At 50.7% G+C, this 19196-nt stretch overlaps 1 protein-coding gene across 5 annotated transcripts in view; it reads left to right on the forward strand.

Moving 5' to 3' along the window:
• The window catches only part of Arhgef10l (Rho guanine nucleotide exchange factor 10 like), a 137959-nt gene that overhangs the window by 31641 nt on the left and 87122 nt on the right, over positions 1–19196 (forward strand). For 3 of the 5 annotated variants that reach the window (XM_027399873.2, XM_035439451.1, XM_027399874.2), the window contains exons 2-4: positions 3695–3770; positions 9746–9925; positions 10545–10578. In XM_027399873.2, the coding sequence (XP_027255674.1) occupies positions 3734–3770; positions 9746–9925; positions 10545–10578 (251 nt within the window). In that variant the 5' untranslated portion in view covers positions 3695–3733. The other 2 variants (XM_035439453.1, XM_035439452.1) reach the window with 2 other exon arrangements.

Below are 19196 nucleotides of genomic sequence, written 5' to 3' on the forward strand. Positions count from 1 at the left end.
CTGCATGTCACTGTTTTATCCTGGCTCTGCCCTCTTGGCCCCTTTCCTCTTTGCACTGCTAAAATGCAGCCAGAGATGCTGGTGTCCCAGAGTCCTCTTTAAAAGTTCTACTTGTGTCCCCTGTCTTTCTTATTGGCCACCAGGGCCTGGAGAGGTGGCCATGGCAGTTTTGAGCCAACCCCCTCACTTTCCCACATGTTTCAGAGACTAATGGCTTCATGGAGTGGCAGCCACAGGCCTGTGGCTGTGACAGAACTCACTAACATATGCCCTTGCCAGGAAGAGTTTCCAGGGATCCTGATTATCCTGGATCAGGTGCCTCCAGAGTCCAACCCTGAGGTCCAGGGCAGCAGTGTGGCCAGGGGCCTGATCAGAGTTCCTGGGATCAGAGCCCTGTGTTGTGTCTTGCTCTGCCAGCTGCTCCTCTTGGCTGTGTGACCTCAGGCAAATCCTTAACCTCTCTGGCCTGTCTCCTCCACCGTAAAAGATGGGATTGTGAGGGAATTAAATGGAAAACACAGAGAAGCTTCCGTTCTATAGGTACTGATGTGTGCCATCCTATCTAGGGAAAATCTTAGGCCCTGAAGCATGAGCTGGAGAGGGAGGACCTGGGACTTCTGAGCCTGGAAGGGAAGGTCGCTGGATTTTGGCACCAAGATGAAGTCCAAGCCTCTGTCGTCACTATCACACCATCTTTGTGAGGCTGGGTGATAATGCCTCCATTTTCCTTTCTGTGAAATGGGCATTTGTTTCCCTGCCTTTGGGTTGCAATGCTCACCAGGGAGACCTGAGGGGTTGAGCCCACTAGAAGGAGCCCTGCAGGACAGCTCTGTGGCTGTACTCACATCTCCAGTATGCAAATGGATGACATCAGTCTGTCCCTGGGCATTTATCCTTATAGACTTGTGTTTTTAGGATTAATCCTGAAGGCTTGTGAAATCACCCCCACAAGGCCCAGGTAGGGTCAGGTCAGGGAAGACGATGCCCACTGCGGGCTCATTGGTAACACCAAGAAATCAGGTGGCTTCTGCCTGTGCAGTCAGGGGTGAATTGTGGTACTGACTAGGGCAAGTACAGCACTGCGATGTGCTGTTGGAGAAAGGAGGTTGGGCTAGGAAACGGCTCAGTGTGTCAGAGGACTTGCTGTGGGAGCCTGAGGACCAGAGTTCAAATTTCCAGTGCCATAAAAAGCCAGATGTGGCCATGAGCATGTCTATAACCCTGACACTGTATGTTTGTGTGTGTGTGTGTGTGTGTGTGTGTGTGTGTGTGTGTGTGTGTGTGTGTGTGTGAGACAAGAGGATTGCTTGGCACACACACACACACACAAACACAGCTAAAAATAATATGCATGTTTAAAATGAGTCTGAGCTGGGGATGTAGCTTGGTGGCAGAGGGTTTGTCTAGCACACACAAGGCCTTGGGTTCTATACCAGAAAGCAAACAAACCCATTTCCGTATGCACTGTTCTGAAATCAGCAATAATAAAACCAAAACCAAAACCAAAACCACACAGTGACAGTACAGAGGTCACACACCAGCCCCTGAGTTCTATACCCAGTGTCAGAAAGCAAACAAACCTATTTCTAAAATGTACTGTTCTGAAATCAACAAGCGCGAAACTAAATCCAAACAGTGACAATAGAGGTCTGTGAGCTTCCGTGTGAACAGGCTGAGGTGTACAGGGGCCCCTGGTGTGTGCAGAGACTGTGCTCCAAGATCCCCGTGACGCCCGACATCCCCAATAGTGCCCAATGCTGTATATTTGCTGAAAGCAGGCCTGACATGAAGCTCAGACCCCAGACAGCATAACACATTAATGATGACAAGCAGCCAGAAAGTTGAATGGTGGCAGCAACCCTCTGGATAAAAGCTACGGTTAGGTGCAGGTGGACTCTCACCCCTCTGGTTCCTTCATGGCATCCTGCTCCCCCTCCAGTAGTGAACGGAGATGCCCGGTGCCCCAGTGACCAGACACAGTGAGACAGGGGATGTGGGTGTGCAGCAGAGCATCGGGCTGTGGTCAAGGGGACAATGTCAGGGCCATGGTGACATGCTTGACTTGGGGGTGGCTGAATTTGACGACACATCATGAATAAGGGAGGGGATGACTGTTCAGCTTGTGGAGGCTTGCGAATATTTTGGATTGTTCTAGAAGTTGTTTTTATTTTTTTGTTTTTGTGTTTCTTTTTTTGAGAAAGGGTTTCTCTGTATAGTCCTGGCTGTTCTAGAACTGCTCTGTAGACCAGCCTGGCCTGGAACTCACGGGGTCCTGCCTGCTCTGCCTTCTGAGTGCTGGGATTAAAGGCGTGCGCCACCACACCCGGATAGGATTCTTAAGAAACTAACATTAGCTGTTTCTGGGAGTTTAGATGCTGTGGCTGGTGCCCACAGAATCCAGAAGAGGGCGTCAAATCCCCTAGAACTGGAGTTATAGGCAGTTGTCAGCAGGAATGTGGATGCAGGAAACCAAACCCGGGATCATGGCAAGAGCAGCCCGTGCTCTTAACCAGAGAGTCAACTCTCCAGCATATGTCCTTGGTTTGAGTCCTGCATCTTCCTAGCTGTGTGAGCTTTCTTGGGCAAGTTGCAGACACACTCTCCACCTCATTTTCTCATTGTAATGTATCAGTCTCCACAAGTGCTTGTTATGGGCCTGGAGTGACCTCCGCGCTGCAGGAGCTCCGTGAATGTCACTGTCATCGTGTTTTTTTTTTTTTTTTTTCCTGTCACACTTGCACATTCCATTTTTATTTGGTCAGTTAGTTAGTAAAAAAAAAAAAAAAAAAAGAAGCTGTTTTTAGTTAGTAAAAATAAAAAGGAAACAGTTCCCCAGCCAGCTGGGACAGGGTCAGGCTGGTGACAGGGTCAGGCTGGCTGGAGTTCTCAGTTCTCGCTTCAGGCCTGCTTCCCTCTTTTCTGGGAGGTATAGAAGGGCAGGTATAGAAGGTGCAGGATACCTCTCCCTGCTCTGTAAGGGACATCTGGCAGGGTTGTTCCGGAGCCTGGGGAGCCCTCACGCCTTTCTTGGCTCTACAATATGTACGAGCTCCACAAGATAGGAGTGGCATCTGCCACCTGGGCAGAAAGCTGCTCCAGCACCGGGCATTTTGGATTCTGTCACTGTCCTGTGCCATCCACCTCTCTGTAGTTCTTTGTCCTGTGGCCCTACTGCCATGTGCCTAGGCTGGTGGCTGCTTGCCAGCTGGCCAACACCATAGGGCAAGACAGTGAGAAATGAAGAGAGGGTGGCTTTTATCAGGGCCTCAGGAGGGGCCTGCTGAGAAGAGCTAGACCCACGGGAGCCCGTGGTGATGGGGAAACCATGAGGAGGAAGTGTGACAGTCCAGTCCACGGTAACAGGGCTTCTGGAACACGGGACCTTGGTGCTCAAGTGCGACCCCAGGCCCTGGGCTAGAGGACATGGGAGGAACCCTCTTGACTGCCCCACAGGCTCTTAGGGGTCTCTTGACAGTGGGCTAAGGCATATTGTGGCTGTGGTGAATTCTGGGAAGATGGGGGTTTCTGCCTTGCAGCTGCAAGTTTTTCTCTAAGTTAATGATTTATACTGGGTGGAGGCTGGGCCCTATCTGGGGCTGCCGGGAAGAGCGTGGCTGGGCTGGAGCACGGCTTACAAGCCAGGCTCCCTTGCTGTGTTGGTTGTCTGACTGAGTCTGTGGCCTTCTTTTCACAGGCAAGCAGTGAGCACGGTGCTAGTGTGAGCTGGACTCTGATGGCTTCCTCGAACCCTCCTCCACAGCCTGCCATAGGTACTGTACCCCAGGGGCCCGGGGGCGTGGGTGAGCTGTACTGGCTTTGGGCAGGGTGAGCTCTTCCGGCCGGGCACCTTATGTCTTCATCCACTTCAGGTTCCCTGTCCACAAGATGGAGTCATGTTGTTAGAGTAAACACCAGGCATTTCCTGATGTTTTATTTGTCATTTAAGATCACCTGCAGAGATGGACAGTTTGGGGACTGGGATTGAGGGGCACTTGGGGCTAAAGTGGGACAGTTGAAGGTGCAAACTGGGATTGAGGGGGTCTGACCATAAGGACAGATCATGGAGGCAACCCAGTCTTGACCAATTTATGAAAAGAAGAAGAAGAAAAGGAATGTATTTACCTAACAAAACCACTTGTTGATCTGGAATTCAACCCAGCTTCCTGTGTTTTATTTGGCATCCTCTTCAGTGGGGCCCCAGATACCGCAGGGTGGCATCTATGGCTGTCTTATCCATAAGTCCGGCTTCCTGTCCTCTTGCCTCCCAATGCTCCCCGCCCTGTCACCTTCCCGGCCCCGGGAGGAAAGAGAATAAATCTGCTACCAGTGAGGGCTCCTGGATTACTGGCCCAGTCTGAGTTTGGATCCTGACCCTGCCACCACTTACACTGTGAGCTTAGTGATGGGACTTGGTGGCTCTACAGTGTCCTTGTCCTTTAGCAAGGGGTAATAATGCCACCCTCTTCTGTACTGTTGCAAGGTTTAAACATACATAAGAACTGTGTGTGGCAACTCATGCTCAGTGAGTAGGAGTGTGTGTGTCATTGAAGGGTGTGGAAAGCCTGTGGATTGTCCTTGAGTGCCTACACCCTGGTGGGGCCCAAAAATGAGTCTCTTCCCCTCTGGAATGTTCCTCTGTGAAGACTGAGGAATCCACTAGTTTGTGGTCCCACCTTCACGGTGGTGGATCCACCCAGGGGACTGCTTTCTAATGGCAATATGGCTTTTCAGTGTTCTGCCTCCTAGACTCACTCGGTCGGGTTGGCTTACTTGAGGACTGGGTGTGTCTGTCAAAGGCATGAGTGACTGGCACCTGTCATGTCACCTGCCCAGATGGTTAGGAAGGGCTGGACTTCCAATCACCCTGGGCTGGGTCATTGGGTCCTCCCTCTGATGAGGAGTGGTGTGGGGTTGCCTGGGGGAGAGGGGAGGGGAGTCAGCTGGGAGGGGATCTTAGCTGTGCCAAGGGCCTTGGGTCCCTCTGGCTCCTGCCACTGGGCCCTCCAACTCTTTCTTCTACCCTGCAAGGAGGCCATTTGTGAAGTAAGAATGAAAACAGAACAGACCTGTCCAGAGCCTCTGTTCTAAGGTTTTGACTGACACCTGGCTCCTGGCTCTCCTGTCATCTGTTGGACTGGTCCCTTGTTCTGTGTCTAGTTTTTAGTTCCTGAGGAAGGGTTACCCTCACATACCTGGCCCATTCTGACCCACCCCATGGCTCATGTCTGCAGTGTGCTGGGGGGCATTTGCTTTTGGTCACTGATTCCTGCTGCCCTAATGAGCTGCATTCACTCCCCATCCAAGCATGTCACATGTTTCTTCTTCCTTCGGGCTCTCCCAGGATAGCCTCACGTCTGGTCCATTCCCAGAGCCGGGTAAGCACTAGCCAACTCCTCTTTGGGCATGACCTTGTGTCTCTTGGTGCATTCTTCCCCACACAGGATCCTCTGTGAGCTCTGATGCCTCAGCCAATGTCTTAACTTTGCCATAATCCCTGGCTCAGGGCTGCCAGGAGCAGCTGGTTGGATTTATGGTGACACAGATGAGAATAACTGGGGCTATTTGTACTCTTCAATGAAGGGGGTGCAGAAGTGACCTGAGTCTCCAGTACTCCCTGGGGGAGTCAGTGTGACAGGGGCTGGCCTGTGAGTTGGAAGGGACAGCTCATGTTAGCCAGGGACAGGCTTAGACAGGACTGTAATAATAGTAATAACCATGATAGAATCAGGAGGATATGACATGGTAAATGACAATAATATACTTGGCATCATTGTCATGCAAATAGCCAATAGTGACTGAGTTCAGCCCTCACACCAGGGGGCTCAATGCTAACCCATCTGTCCTCATCAGCCCGGAGATCCAGGTAGCTCCATGACCCCATTTTTGATAGCAGAAGCCAAGTGAAGCTTGATGGTCAGGTATCTCCAACCTTACCATATAGCTGATGTCAGAGCTGAGCAGAACACTAAGACTTTAGTCACTGTGGTGACACCTGTCATATGTTCAGGGAATCATCAAAGTGAAGACAGAGAACACTGAGAGGTTAGGCATCCAGGAAGCAGGATGGGTCTGTCTGGTACCCTCCCCACATGGCAGGCAGGGACTCTGAGAGCTGGGTGTGGTGGAGGCAGGAGGATCACAAGTTCAAGTTCATCCTAGGCTACATAGTGACTTTGAGATCTGCTGGGGCTACATGAGAACTTGTCTCCAAAAACCAAACCACAGGGAGTCCCAGGGTCTCTATGGCAGCCCCACTGAGCAGCGGTAGACCAAGGAGGGGATCAGGAAAAGATAGTCCTGAGGCAAGAGTTACTTACCACGTTCTTGTACAACAAGTAGACCAGTGTGGTTGGAGTGGAGAGAAAAGGGAGAGGACAGAAAGTTGTATATATACATGCATGTTCATACATGTGCACATACCCATGTGCACATAATTAACATGACCGTCAAAAACAGAACCAAAATTGTACTTGCTATGGGCTAGTGAGATGGCTCAGCTGGTGCACCAGTAGAGGCATTTGCTGCCAAGCCTAATGGCCTGAGTTTGAGTCCTGGGACCCACACGTGGCTTAAGGAGAAAACCAACTCACACATGTTGTCCTTTGACTCCCACAAGAGCACCCTCACACTTGAACATCTACATACACACACGTATGCAAATAAATGATTTAAAAATTGTGCCTAATCTTATTTTGTTAATATAAAGCTATAAAATATCCCAAATTATTAACCCAATACCGAGTAGATTATATTTGTTATTGTACCACCAAATGTGGTTTTCTTTTTTTTCTTCTTTCTTTTTCTTTCTTTCTTTTTTTTGTTTTTTTGTTTTTTTGTTTTTTTTGAGACAGGGTGTTTCTGTATAGTCCTAGCTCTCCTGTAACCCACTCTGTAGACCAGGCTAGCCTCAAGCTCATAGAGAGCTGCCTGCCTCTGCCTCCCCAGTGGTTGGATTAAGGGTGTGCACCACTACTGCCTGTCTCCAAATGGGGTTTTATGAACATAATTGTATAATAATTTTTAGATATCTGAAATTATATATTTTTAAATATTATGATTTATAATAATTATACATTTTTAGAGTTTTGGATATGATTTTCTTTCTTTCTTTTTTTATTTTTTGCTTTTTCAAGACAGGGTTTCTCTGTATAACAGCTCTGGCTGTCTTGGAATTCACTTTATAGACCAGGTTGGCTTCGAACTCACAGAGCTCCACCTGCCTGTGCCTTCTGAGTGCTGGGATTAAAGGTGTGTGTCATCACTGCCAGGTTATGATATCTGATTTCTTAAAAGAATATTATTATTAGTGTGTGTGTGTGTGTGTGTGTGTGTGTGTGTGTGTCTGTATGTGTGTGTGTTGTACCTGTGGAGGTCAGAAGACAACTTTTCAGAGTTGGGCCTCTTCTCCTTCCTTTATGTGGGTTCTGATATGTAACGGAAGTTGTCAGGCTACCATCATTGGGCTGCAAGTGCCTTTACCTATTCCCAAGTCATCTTTCTGGCCCCACTGTTATTTTCTTTCAAAAAGGGCGATTTTTCTGTGTATGTGAGTGTGTGTGCCTATGTCTGTGTCATTGGAAGCCAGAAGGAGGCATTGGGCTTCCTGGAGCTGGAGTCCAGGTGGTTGTGAATCCCTGGGTGTGAGTGCTGGGAATTGAAGTCAGGCCCTCTGTAAGTATCCTTAACTGCCAAGCCATCATCTCTCTAACTCCTTCTTTCCTTCCTTCCTTCCTTCCTTCCTTCCTTCCTTCCTTCCTTCCTTCCTTCCTTCCTTCCTTCCTTCCTTCTTTCCTTCTTTCCTTCCTTTTGAGACACGATCTTGCTCTGTAGCTCAGGCTGACTTCAAATCTGTAGTTCTCCTGCCTCAGCTTCCCAAGTGCTGTGATGACAGGTATGAGTCGTCACATCTGGCAGGAGAGCTGGTCTCCCATCTACATGTATGCTGAGTGTCATGCCTGGGGCCACCATGGGGAGGAATCAGATCTTCTGGGTAGGAGAGACTATTGGGGCCCATCTGTTCATCTGCTGGCCCCTCCACCCTGCTCTCTGCTTTGTCCTTCTCCCCACCACTCATGTCCTCAGTGGTCTCAGGCAGGCTTCACAATCCATATTTCAAGTTGGAGCTCTTAGATAACTGATGTTGTGTTGGGGGCAAAACCTGCCCCAGAAATTCCTAACTAGTAGAGATTTGCTCCTCAGGGAACATACAGTAATGTTTGGAGACACTTTGAGGTGTCATAAGTCTAGGGACCACTGTCCTTCAGTGGGATGCTGCTGAGCCCCTCAGTGTTTGGGAAGGATGTCGTGGTGGCATTGACCTTCACTGTGTTAGTTACACTGAGATTGAGAAATGTTTGAGGCCCTGTAGCCAGCCTTAGGGAATACTGCTTTTCTTTCCATTGTACAGAGGAGGGAAGTAAGGTGCAGAGATGTTGAGTGATGTGACTCACAGGAGTGAAATTCTGCTCTCAGCTATGTAGCATGCCACAGGAGGACCCTCAGAGTCAGGGTTAGGAGGAAGACTTGTTTTTGGTTCCACTGGACCTGTTTTCTCTCTGCCTACCAGGTCCCCACAGCCACTTATAAGATAACCACTCAGAGACTTAATATATATTTATCATTGTTTGGCTAATGGCTTTGGCTTATTACTGGCTAGCTCTTTCTCTTATAAATTAACTCATTTCTATTAGTTTATATTTTAGCATGAGGCTCGTGACACGTTACCTCACATCTTGCCTCCCTGACCCTGTCTTCCTTCTCTCTGTATCTTTGTTTGGATCCCCTGCCTAGCTAAATTTTGCCTGTCCGTTGGCCAAAACAGCTTTATGCATCAACTAATAAAAGCAACACACATTTGAAGCCTAGAGAAGGGCATCCCACCTCAGTCGGGAATGCTCGCAGTGTACTGTTAGACAGAAACCCAGTCCTTCAGTATTAGACAAAAGCTGCAGATTCCCAGCCTGGGCCAGTCAGGCCCTGACAGTAAAGGCCACAGTCTGCTGAGGTATTTGGGATCCAGAACTGGTGGGGATTACACACCATACAGAATAAGCCGGTGCTGGCCATGCAAGACCAGTGTGAGGAAAGCAAGAGGCCGAGAGAGGGAGGAGCCTGCAGAGGGCTTAGGGAGGCCTCTGAGTTGAGCTGTGAAGAATGAGGAAGGGGACTGAGAACACACCAGGGGAGGAGCAGGAAGCCAGGCCCTGCTGGAGACCTTTGTATGGGGTACCCACACCTTGCTCCAGCCAGACCTGCCCAAGCACCTGGGTCTTCTACCTGCCTTACAGCCACAGTGTCCCCAAGAAGCTGTTTCACACCGCCATTCATATGGGATAAAGAGCCTGCTTGCTCACACTGTCCCCTACACGGAGGGCACCGGCATGCAAGCAAACAGAAACAGGCGTCTTCATGTGTGTATTTAAAAGGACTTCGAACTCAGCCAGCCATGGTGGAGCACGCCTTTAACCCCAGCACTTGGAAGACAGAGGCAGGCAGATCTCTCTGAGTTCCAGGCTAGCTTGGTCTACACAGTGAGATATTGTCTCGACAGACTGTGAGGAGAGACTGTCAAGTAACTTCTCCACTGTTCTCTGCTCAGAGACCTGTCCCAGTCCCCAAGATGCTTTGGGAACGTAGTAGGACCCTTTGGTTTGAGCAGCATTAGCCTAGTCTCCAGAACTGCTAACCAGCCTCCAGACCCCATCCTTTGAGGCTCAATAGCCCTCTAACCCCTCCTCTCTTCCAGGAGATCCACTGGCTCCTAGAGCCCCAGGCCCCTCCCCCGAGGTGGAGGAGGACTCCGGAGAAGCCTTTGAGTTTGATGACAGTGATGATGAAGAGGGCACAGACCTGGTTGTTTCTGGCCTTGTCCCCGAGAAGGAGGCAGAGCCCCCACTGATCAGCTTTGACACTGTCCCTGGCCCAGGTGAGGTGTCTCTGGGAGTGTCCGCCAGGCATGTGAACTGGTGGGGACCCTCAGGCTCCTAGGGTCCACAGTGAGCAGGAAAGGGAGCCACTGGGAAGAGGCTGTGTCCGGGTTCTCTTGGGAAAGGAGATTCCTAGCATTCCTGCAACATCTGGCTTGCACTCTGGCGGGGCCTAAATGGAATGGCTTGGCCCAAGTTTCCGCTGGGGACACAAGCCCTGAGCTCTTGTAGCCTTCTTTCTAGTCACAGCTCCAAAGAACCCATCTGTTTGCTTGGGGAGCCAGCACCCCAGGGGTGGGAGGGCCCCAGTCATGTTGTGGGTAAATGGCAGCTGCTGGGTGCTGAGATCTGTCATCTGGGAGACACTGGGGACTGGATCAGCAGGAACTTCCTGAGCTGGGGTTGGTGACTGGGGTTGGGTTGTGGGGGCGGTGTGGGGCAGGCAGGACAGGTAGGGAGCTTACTCAATGGGGGGGGGGCATCTAGGGAAAGGCAGGGAATCCTACCAACATCCTGGTTCCCTGTGGGGTGGGGCGGAGGAAGAAGGAGGCGGGAATAGGCTCAGCTCTTGGGACCAGCCTCCGTCTGACAGGCTGTCTCCCTTTGCTCTTCCCACAGACCTGGACCCAGCCGCTGTACCGCCCCAGACAGAGTAAGTGAACTTGCAACTTGTCATTGCTTTGCCCATTGGGAAAAGAGTGGAGCAGAGCAGGGGCACGGGGCAGGGTGGAGCAGTGGCTAGAGAATGCCGTAGTTCATTAAGACCCTTCGCCTGGACCAGGTCAGTGCTGACGCTCTGGTGGCCCCTTTTTCTTTCTTTTGATTGGGAGCCTGTTGCATAGCAGGAAGCAGGCCTGGTCCCAGTCCCACACCAAGGCCTCTCACTACCCAAGTGGTCTCGGTGGACTCTGCCTGCATCTTTGTGTTCAAAGCTCTGGCACTCCCCAGAGCTGTCTGTGTGAACTCAGCTGTGTGTGACTACCTCTGCCAATACCAATCCATTTCTTCCTTTTTAAAATTAAGTTTTTAAAATATTTAGTGTGTGTGTGTGTGTGTGTGTGTGTGTGTGTGTGTGTGTGTGTGTGTGCGCTCTCGAGTGTGCGTGCACATGCATGCGCATATGCATACATGTGCATCTGCCATGGTTACATAGTTACCAGAGGATACCGAATGGGAGTCTGGGAGTCGGGAGTCTGGGAGTCGGTTCTCTCCTTCTGCCATTTAGGTCCTGGGGAATTAACTGAACTCGGGTCATCAGGCTTGGCAGCAAAGACCCTCACTTGCTGAGCCATCTTGCCAGCCAGTTTTTATTTTATTTTATTTTTGTGGGAGGGGCAGATAAGTTTTCACATAGCCCAGGGTGGCTTTGAACTTACTGTGTAGCAAAGGTGACCACGAACTTCTGATTCTCTTGTCTGTAGTGAAATTATAGGCTGTGTGCATGCCAGACAAACATGCTGCCATCTGAGTTACATCCTTAGCCCATATTTTAAAATAATTTTTTATTTGTTTGAGACAGCATCCTGTTCCAATTATACTAATGGCAATCCTCCTGCCTCAGCCTCCCAAGTGCTAGCTAGCGTTATAAGTGTGAGCCACCACACCTGATTACATTTCCCCTTTGTGGCTGTTGTTGGGGACTCTCTGCAGTTGTGCCTGGGACCTCCCTGGAAGCAGGACAACCTAGTGGCTAAGGGTTGGAATGCTGGGGCCTAGTTTTAGACCACCCAAGCACTAACTTTGTGGCCATATGGAAGCCAAAATTCCTCTGGACTCTAGTTTCCTCCCGTATAAACTGGACCACTGATTTTTTTCCTGCTGTGCCTCACTCAGCTCACAGTGGTACTTAATCAGGGTGGCTACTTATTTTTTTATTATATTTATGTAATGTGTATATGTATTTGCGTGCAGGTGTTTGTATGTCATGGCACACAAATGGAAGTTAGAGGACATTTGCAGGGATGGGTTTTCTCCTTCAACCATGTGAGTTGTGGGGATCGAACTCAGATCCTCTGGCTTGCCTGAAAGTGCCTTAACCCACTGAGTCACTTTGACATCATAGTTGCTCTATGCTCAGGGTAACAGAAAGTTCTCTCTCTCTCTCTCTCTCTCTCTCTCTCTCTCTCTCTCTCTCTCTCTCTCTCTCTCTCTGTGCAATTGGAATTGCAATTGGAAGGATAATTGACAGTTAAGGGCATCCTGGCTCTCCTGATGTGAGGAGGGCAGAGGAACCCTTTGTCTCCCTCGGTGAATTGAAGGCTAATTCTCAGGCAGATGACCCCAGATCTCCAGGGTGGATGCCCTTGCAGGGGAGGAAAGGCCTCATTCACATTTATAGCTTATGTTGAGTGGGTGGACCTGTAGGGTTTCTGCCTGGCTTGGAGTGGGTGAGCAAGCCTTGTATGTGGGTACCTCTCCTCTGTGATTAGCTTCGACTGGATCAGCATAGTTCCCAGTATTGCCTGGGGGGTCTGCTCTGCTTAGAATCCCCAAGATACACTAGGGTACAAAGCTGCAGAGATCTTCAGTCAAGGGTCTTGGGCACAGGATGAAATAGAGTAGGGATGCATGTCCAGGGGTCTGGGGAGTGATGGGAAGGGCTTGCCTTGCTGAGCATGAGTGTAAATTCATATAGGGCTGGGCAAGGTGGGGCAAATGTGTAGATTGAGAAGCCCCCAGGCAGATGGATGGGGCTCTCCTGGAGCATTTTGGGCTGTATTATGGATACCTCTCCTTGGTGTCTGGCTCTTTACTCCATCTCCTTCTCAGGGCCTGCACTCAGGGCTGGGACTATGGTAGCAGCATTCTTTTGGCTCTTTCTGGTGTGTCTTCTCTCTACCCCCTGACCAGTGTGCCTGCTGTGTCGTGGGTACACGACTTCTTAGCTCAGACTCAATGATCCTAGCCTAGTCATGTGTCAGGGCAGCGCTGGACATCATGCTGAAGCTAAGTGACCTAGTGACCCCATGAGCTGGCTGTGTGCTCTAGTATTTCTAGCTCTTGGCTGGGCTGGTCAGGATGTGGTCCATAGCATAGACATGAGAGGCCAGACTCCTCACTCCCAGTCATCATCCTGTCCCGCCCCTCTGCTACCTGTCCCAAGCTCGCCTAGGGGACAGTTGCTCTGTTGCCTTGAATATCTTCTCTTGGTGGCACTGGATCCAGTTCTAAAGCTCAGCTATCCAGTAGCCGTGTGAATTTGAGTTGTCTGAGAACCTCTCTGAGGGCAAGTTTCCCCATCAGTTCAGTGGAATGATGGTAACTCCCCAGCAGTGTCGTTAGGTGTAAACAAGGCTGGGGAGGAGAGCCCGCTTCTCCTAAGTGTGCCTGGCATGTGGCTTCAGCCCTGGCTTGTGCAGTGGGGAGGCTCCCTCCCTCCCTTCCTCCATCCCTCCTCCCCCCCCTCCTCCCTCCCTCCTCCCTCCCTCCTCCCTCCTCCCTGATTTTTTTTTTTTGAGACAGGGTTTCTCTGTGTAGCTCTGGCTGTCCTGAACTCACTCTGTAGACCAGACTGGCCTTGAACTCACAGAGATCCTCCTGCCTCTGCCTCCCTAGTGCTGGGATTAAAGGCGTGCACCACCACCACCATTGCCCGGTGATTTCTCTTTTCTTACTCAAGACTCCAGCCTTGGGATAGTGCTACCCACAATTAAAGTGGGCCTTCCAACTTCAATGAATCCAATTTAGAAACTTCCTTATAGACAGGCCTAGTCATTTGTCTCCTAAGTAATTTTGGTCTATCAAGTTAACAATTGTAACTATCACACGGGGATTTAAACCATGAAAGTGACTCCTTCCCTTCCTGGCCATTCATTCCATAGCTGGGGAGGTGAGGAGGCAGGAATTGCAGGTGGAGAGAGGAGCCAGGGCCACTGAGCTTGGCTAGGCAGGAGTATGGCCTGGGGTGGAAGTGGTTCTGGCTTCAGGTTGTGGCATTTAAAAAAAATTATACTTTCTGGGCATGGTGGTGCACACCTTTAATCCCAACACTTGGGAAGCAGAGGCAGGTGGGTCTCTCTGAATTCCAGAAGAGTCAGAGGCACACACACACACACACACACACACACACACACACACACACACACACACACACACACACAGTATTTGTGTGTGTGGTGTGCATGCTTATACATGTTTGTACATGTATATACCACAGTGTGTGTTCACAGGTCAGGTGGGAGTCAGTTCTCTCCTTCCACCATGAGGGTCCTGGGGATTGAACTCAGATTGTCAGTCTTGGCAGCAAAGCAGAGGTACCCACTGTTCCATCCTGCTGGTCTCAGGTTGTGGCTCTGTTCCTCAATAGCAAGGGGCTGCAGTGCCTGAGCCCCACTTTCCCCATCCACAAAGGGGAGACAGTAAAGCTCAGCGTGAGGAGTGGGGGGAGGGGTGGGGAAGACGACGGACAACACAGTGCTTGCCTAGATGGCTGGTGACTCCAGATGTGTCCTTTGTTGGCGCTGTGACCCTCGGTTAGACCATCTGTGCTAACACACTGGCTGTGCCACCCAGACCAGCCCCTTCCCTTGTCTGTCTTCAAGTGACCTGTCTGCAAAGTGAGGCAGTGTCACCCGCCTGGTGCATAGTTATGAGGAACGGACAGACAGCCCAGGTATGTCCATCTGTTGGTGTGAGGAAGTCCCCATATCCAGCAATGTAAAGGAGGGAAGATTCATTTTGGCTCATGGCCTTAGTCCATGGTCAAGGTGCTGGGCCTGTCGCTTCTAGGCCTGTGGTGAGGCAGGAGCATGATGACGAGAAGGCTCGGGATAGGGAAAGCTCTTCCCATTAAGTCATCCAAGAGCAAGCATGACAGCAAGCTTCACCCAGGTCTCATCTCATAAAAAGCCCATTCAGTATGAGCTCATTGAGATTAACTCAGGGCTGGGATCTGACTCAGGTGCTAGAGTGCTTGCCCAGCATCCTCCTGGTCCCCAGCACATCTGTAAGCGGCATAGGGACACCCGATGCTCTGGAGTGGAGGTGTGGAGGCAGGAGATCCGTTGTTCATCTTTGGCTACACAGCACAGGCGTTTGAGGACAGCTTGGGAAAGAGATTTCATCTCCAAACCAAACCAAGGACAATGGATTGAACCACTGGAGAAGTGCGCACCTCCATCTCCCATCTGCTAGGGACCAATCCCTGTGTTTTGGGTGTGGGTGGAGTAGGGGAGTCCACAAAGCCCAAATAAAAGAATATCAGATATCTATTTGGGGAACACTCACACTATAAAGGTAGAGAGCTACCGCAGACTTCTGGCCTGGAGCACTGGAGGCTGCAAGCCGGATCTGTGACCACCACCCAAGACAGCACCCCAGCAAGAGGGGTGCACAACCCTGTCCTTCAGCTTTTAGGTTGTCACACAGGCAGGCAAGCCCTAGGGTGTGGCTTGCTGCCCCCAAAGCCATTGACTAAATGGATTGAAATCTCACAATTTGGGATGGTGTTTAATATCCATGCCATAATACCATATGGCAGGTGGCTGTACTGGATGAGTAGGTGACCTGTTTCCTCTCAGTAGGTGACCTGTTTCCTCCAGCAAGCTTCAGTGTGCACAGCTGACTGGCAATGCATCCCTTCTTCAGGGATGCATTCATTAGCAGGCATGAATGTTATTAATGTAGCTTATAATGACAATGACTGTTTACTACACACCAGGCTCACAGCTGGAGGCCTAGGTATCTTTCCATCTCTGGAAAATAGACTCCATCATCCTACCAAGGCGATAAGTGTGTGGTATGCACACACACACACACACACACACACACACACACACCTCTGAAAAGAGGCTGGAATCAGGCCTCTTTGGCCAGCAGCCCTGGAGCTCATTACTGGGTCCCCTGCTCCAGGGACTGAGCCTGTGGGTCTTGGTGGGAGGGTTTTCCTGGCCCCAGTGTGGTGTTTTAGGAATGTTGCCTACTGCGAGTTGAGCTCTGAGCTCCTGGGAGACTAATTTCCCAGCTTCCCTGTGATGTTCTGAAGACACTGCCTGGGGGTCTCTGTAGTGCCTGGCACCAAAGCCTGGTGTGTGGTTCTAGGTGAGGACCCTTCCCTTGAACTGAGAACAGAGGGAAAGCCCTGGTCCCTCTCCCCCCAGCTCTTGTGAAGGTGGTACGGTGTGTCTCTCACCTGCTGGTCAGCTCCCAGGTGACAGGGACTCATTCTTGGGGGGTTAAGTTTGGTTTGCTTCCCAGGCCTTACTTCAGATCCCAACACAGGGGAGAGTGGAAGGCCATCCTTGTTGAAGAGGTGAAGGTTGGAAGGACCAGGTAGGGGGGGAAGGAGACCTTCAGTGTCTCTATGGAAACGAATAGGACTCTGCTTGGGCCTAGGCCAGAGGCCAGTGGGAAGGGAAAGGGGACTTGAGTGGTTTGAGAGGTTACCCTACTGGAGCTGCAGAGCACCCCCAATGCCGCTGCTGTGGCTTATGCTTGCATTAGTATGCTACTCACACTTCAGGCACCATCCATCACACCTACTTTGCAAATACGCAGCTGAGGCTCGACAGCTAAAGTAAGTTATCTCACCGAGGTAGTTGATGACAGGGTCAGGACTGGGTCTGTGTGCCCTGACACTGTCCCCTTCAAGCCTAAGAGCTTGGTCAGTTCTGGTGGACTCTGGAGTCTGTTCACTCTGGATCTCATCACTATAAGTGCTAACCGGGGGAACTCGGGCAGAGGAGCAGCCCTGAGCACACATGGTAGACAGAGGATATTCAAGCTGTGGACTGATGTTGTCCACTCTTTCTCCAGGACACGGGCCCACACCTCTGCCTGTTGAGCGTAGTGCCTGGACCCCAACCCCCCTCTGGCATTCTTTGCTTTTCCTGCCCGCTTTGCCTCTGTCACAAACACCCCCAGCCATCCCAGCCTTTTCTGGTGGTTGGGGTTTGGGCTCATGACGCTCACTGTGTTGTCTATCCCTTTCTGGGCTCATTTGGACCAGGCATGCTATGATGCTGATTGCCTGGGGCCCCTTACCTGGGTCTGCAGCCTGAGAGAAGTGGGGGCGGGGGTAGTGAGTTCATGGGAAGGTCTGGAAAGCCCATCCTCACGCCTGAACACCCCTGAACGGGTGTGGGCAGGACAGCCATATTCCTCAGCCTGCAGAGGGCATGCTCATGGTTTTCCCTAAGGCCTCAGACCTCTCCTGGAGCTGTAAGGCAGTGCTGGGGTCCTCTTGCATTTGATGGTTCCTGAATCTCCTGAATTGGCTTTCTGGGTTCTGTCCCCTGTGGAGTTCCTTGTGGGAGGATTTTGGAGTCTGACTTATCTTCCTGTCGAAGATCTCTCTGTACCCCTTGCCAGTGCTAAATTGAGAGAGCTGATTTTTTTTTTCTCTTCTTCCTCCTCCTCTTTGAGACAGTCTCTCACTGTTAGCCCTGGCTGGCCTAGAACTCTTCATGTAGACCAGGCTAGCCTTGAATTTATAGAGAACTACCTATTTTTGCTTCCAGAGAGCTGGGATTAAAGGCGTATACCACCATGCCTGGCAGGTTCTCTCTCCTTTTCCTCTGGTTTCAAGGCCTCTCAGGTTTTTTTGTTTTGTTTTTGTTTTTCCAGGGTTTCCTCTGTGTAGCTTTGGAGTCTGTCCTGGAATTCACTCTGCAGGACCAGGCTGGCCTCGAACTCACAGAGATCCACCTGCCTTTGCCTCCGGAATGCTGGGATTAAAGGCGTGTGCCACCTCTCAGTCTTGTACCAGAGCCCTCTAGCTCCTAGGTCCCTTGAGTGTCCAGGGCAAAAGCTACTCAGCTTCTTTGTCTCAGCAGGATCCATGTGTGAGATCCTTGTCTGAAGGTGTCCCTGGGTTTCCACAGCCACAACACTCAGCCTTGTTAGTTTTCTATTCTCAGCAGCCAGCATAAAGGGGTGGGACCATGCCTCATCCTCACATGGGTCTTAAGCTCACACAGCCCTTTGCATGAATCTCTGTCTGCTTCGTACAGCTAAGGTGGCCCAGTGGCAGCTCCTTTAATACTGTCCACATCCTAGTCTCAGAGACCTCGAACATGTACCATGAGTGGCCAAGGGACTCTCACCTGGGATCTGGAGATGGAGGGGTGATCCTGGATCCTCTGGGTGGCTAATGTCATCACAAGTTTCACTAGGGAGGCCAGAAGTCAGAAAAGGGAATGTGCCACACTGCCAGCTTTGGAGGGGGAGGAAGGGGCTCTGAGCTAAGGAATGAGAGCCACCACTTCTAGAACAGACTACCCCCCAGAGCAGTGGTTCTCAACCCTCCTACTGCTGTGACCCTTTAATACAGCTCCTCATGTCATGGTGACCCCAACCATAAAATTATTTTCATTGCTACTTCGTAACATTAATTTTTCTACTGGTAAGTATCTGTGTTTTCCAACCCCTGTGAAAGTGTTGTTCGACCCCCAAGGTGGTCGAGGCCCACAATTTGAGAGCCTGTAGGAACCTTGACACCTTAAGGAAGCTCAGTTTGGACTGTGTCAACCTCCACAGCTCTAAGATAATAGTTTGCATTTTCTTTAAAAAAAAGTTCTTGGCATCTTGGGTTTATGGAGATTGGTCATGATAATTGCAGGAGAATGAGACATAGCTTCTGGAAGCCAGCAGTGACAGTGGGTCCCACTTTGCAGACAGAGAGAAGTGGAGCACCTGATTGGAGGAGGCAGGCTGGCTGGGCAGTGCTCGCCCTGGGCTTCTCCAGTGTTCTGTGTGTGTCTGGGTCATTCTCACAGCTTTGGTTCAGAGCTCTGTTGACTGGTTGGGGCTCTTTAGCTCTCCACTTCCTTCTTCCCACCCTTCTGCCATTTTTTACTGAGTGCCCAGGCTGGGGTGCTGAAGTACCAGGTGAAGCAGTGATAAGTGTGACAGCTCCAATGCCAGATAACAACGCCCGGTGCATATTTGGATTCACCACAGGCCAGGCCCAGTGCTAAGAATGTCACCTTGCTTATCTCCTCAGTCATGACACAAATGCTCATGGGCAGGTATGTCACAAGCACATATTACAGATGTGACAACAGGTACAGGAAAGGCGTAACACCAGCCTGGTGTCACAGAGTGAGGTGGGCAGAGCTAGGGTCAAATCCAGGCGGCTTCCAGAACCTGTGTTCTGAGTTGGGCATGGTGGTGCATACTTGTAATCTCAGGGCTCTGGAGGCTGAGGTTGGGATGGCATGGCTGCACTGTCAGGGCCATGCTGGATTACAGTGACTTCTGGGACAGACTGGGCACTTAGACCTGTTTCAAATGTGAGAAAGACCCCTCTCTACTTAAAATTTTGTTTATTTA

This window comes from Cricetulus griseus, chromosome 2 (assembly GCF_003668045.3).
Source record: "Cricetulus griseus strain 17A/GY chromosome 2, alternate assembly CriGri-PICRH-1.0, whole genome shotgun sequence".
Taxonomy (NCBI): domain Eukaryota; kingdom Metazoa; phylum Chordata; class Mammalia; order Rodentia; family Cricetidae; genus Cricetulus; species Cricetulus griseus.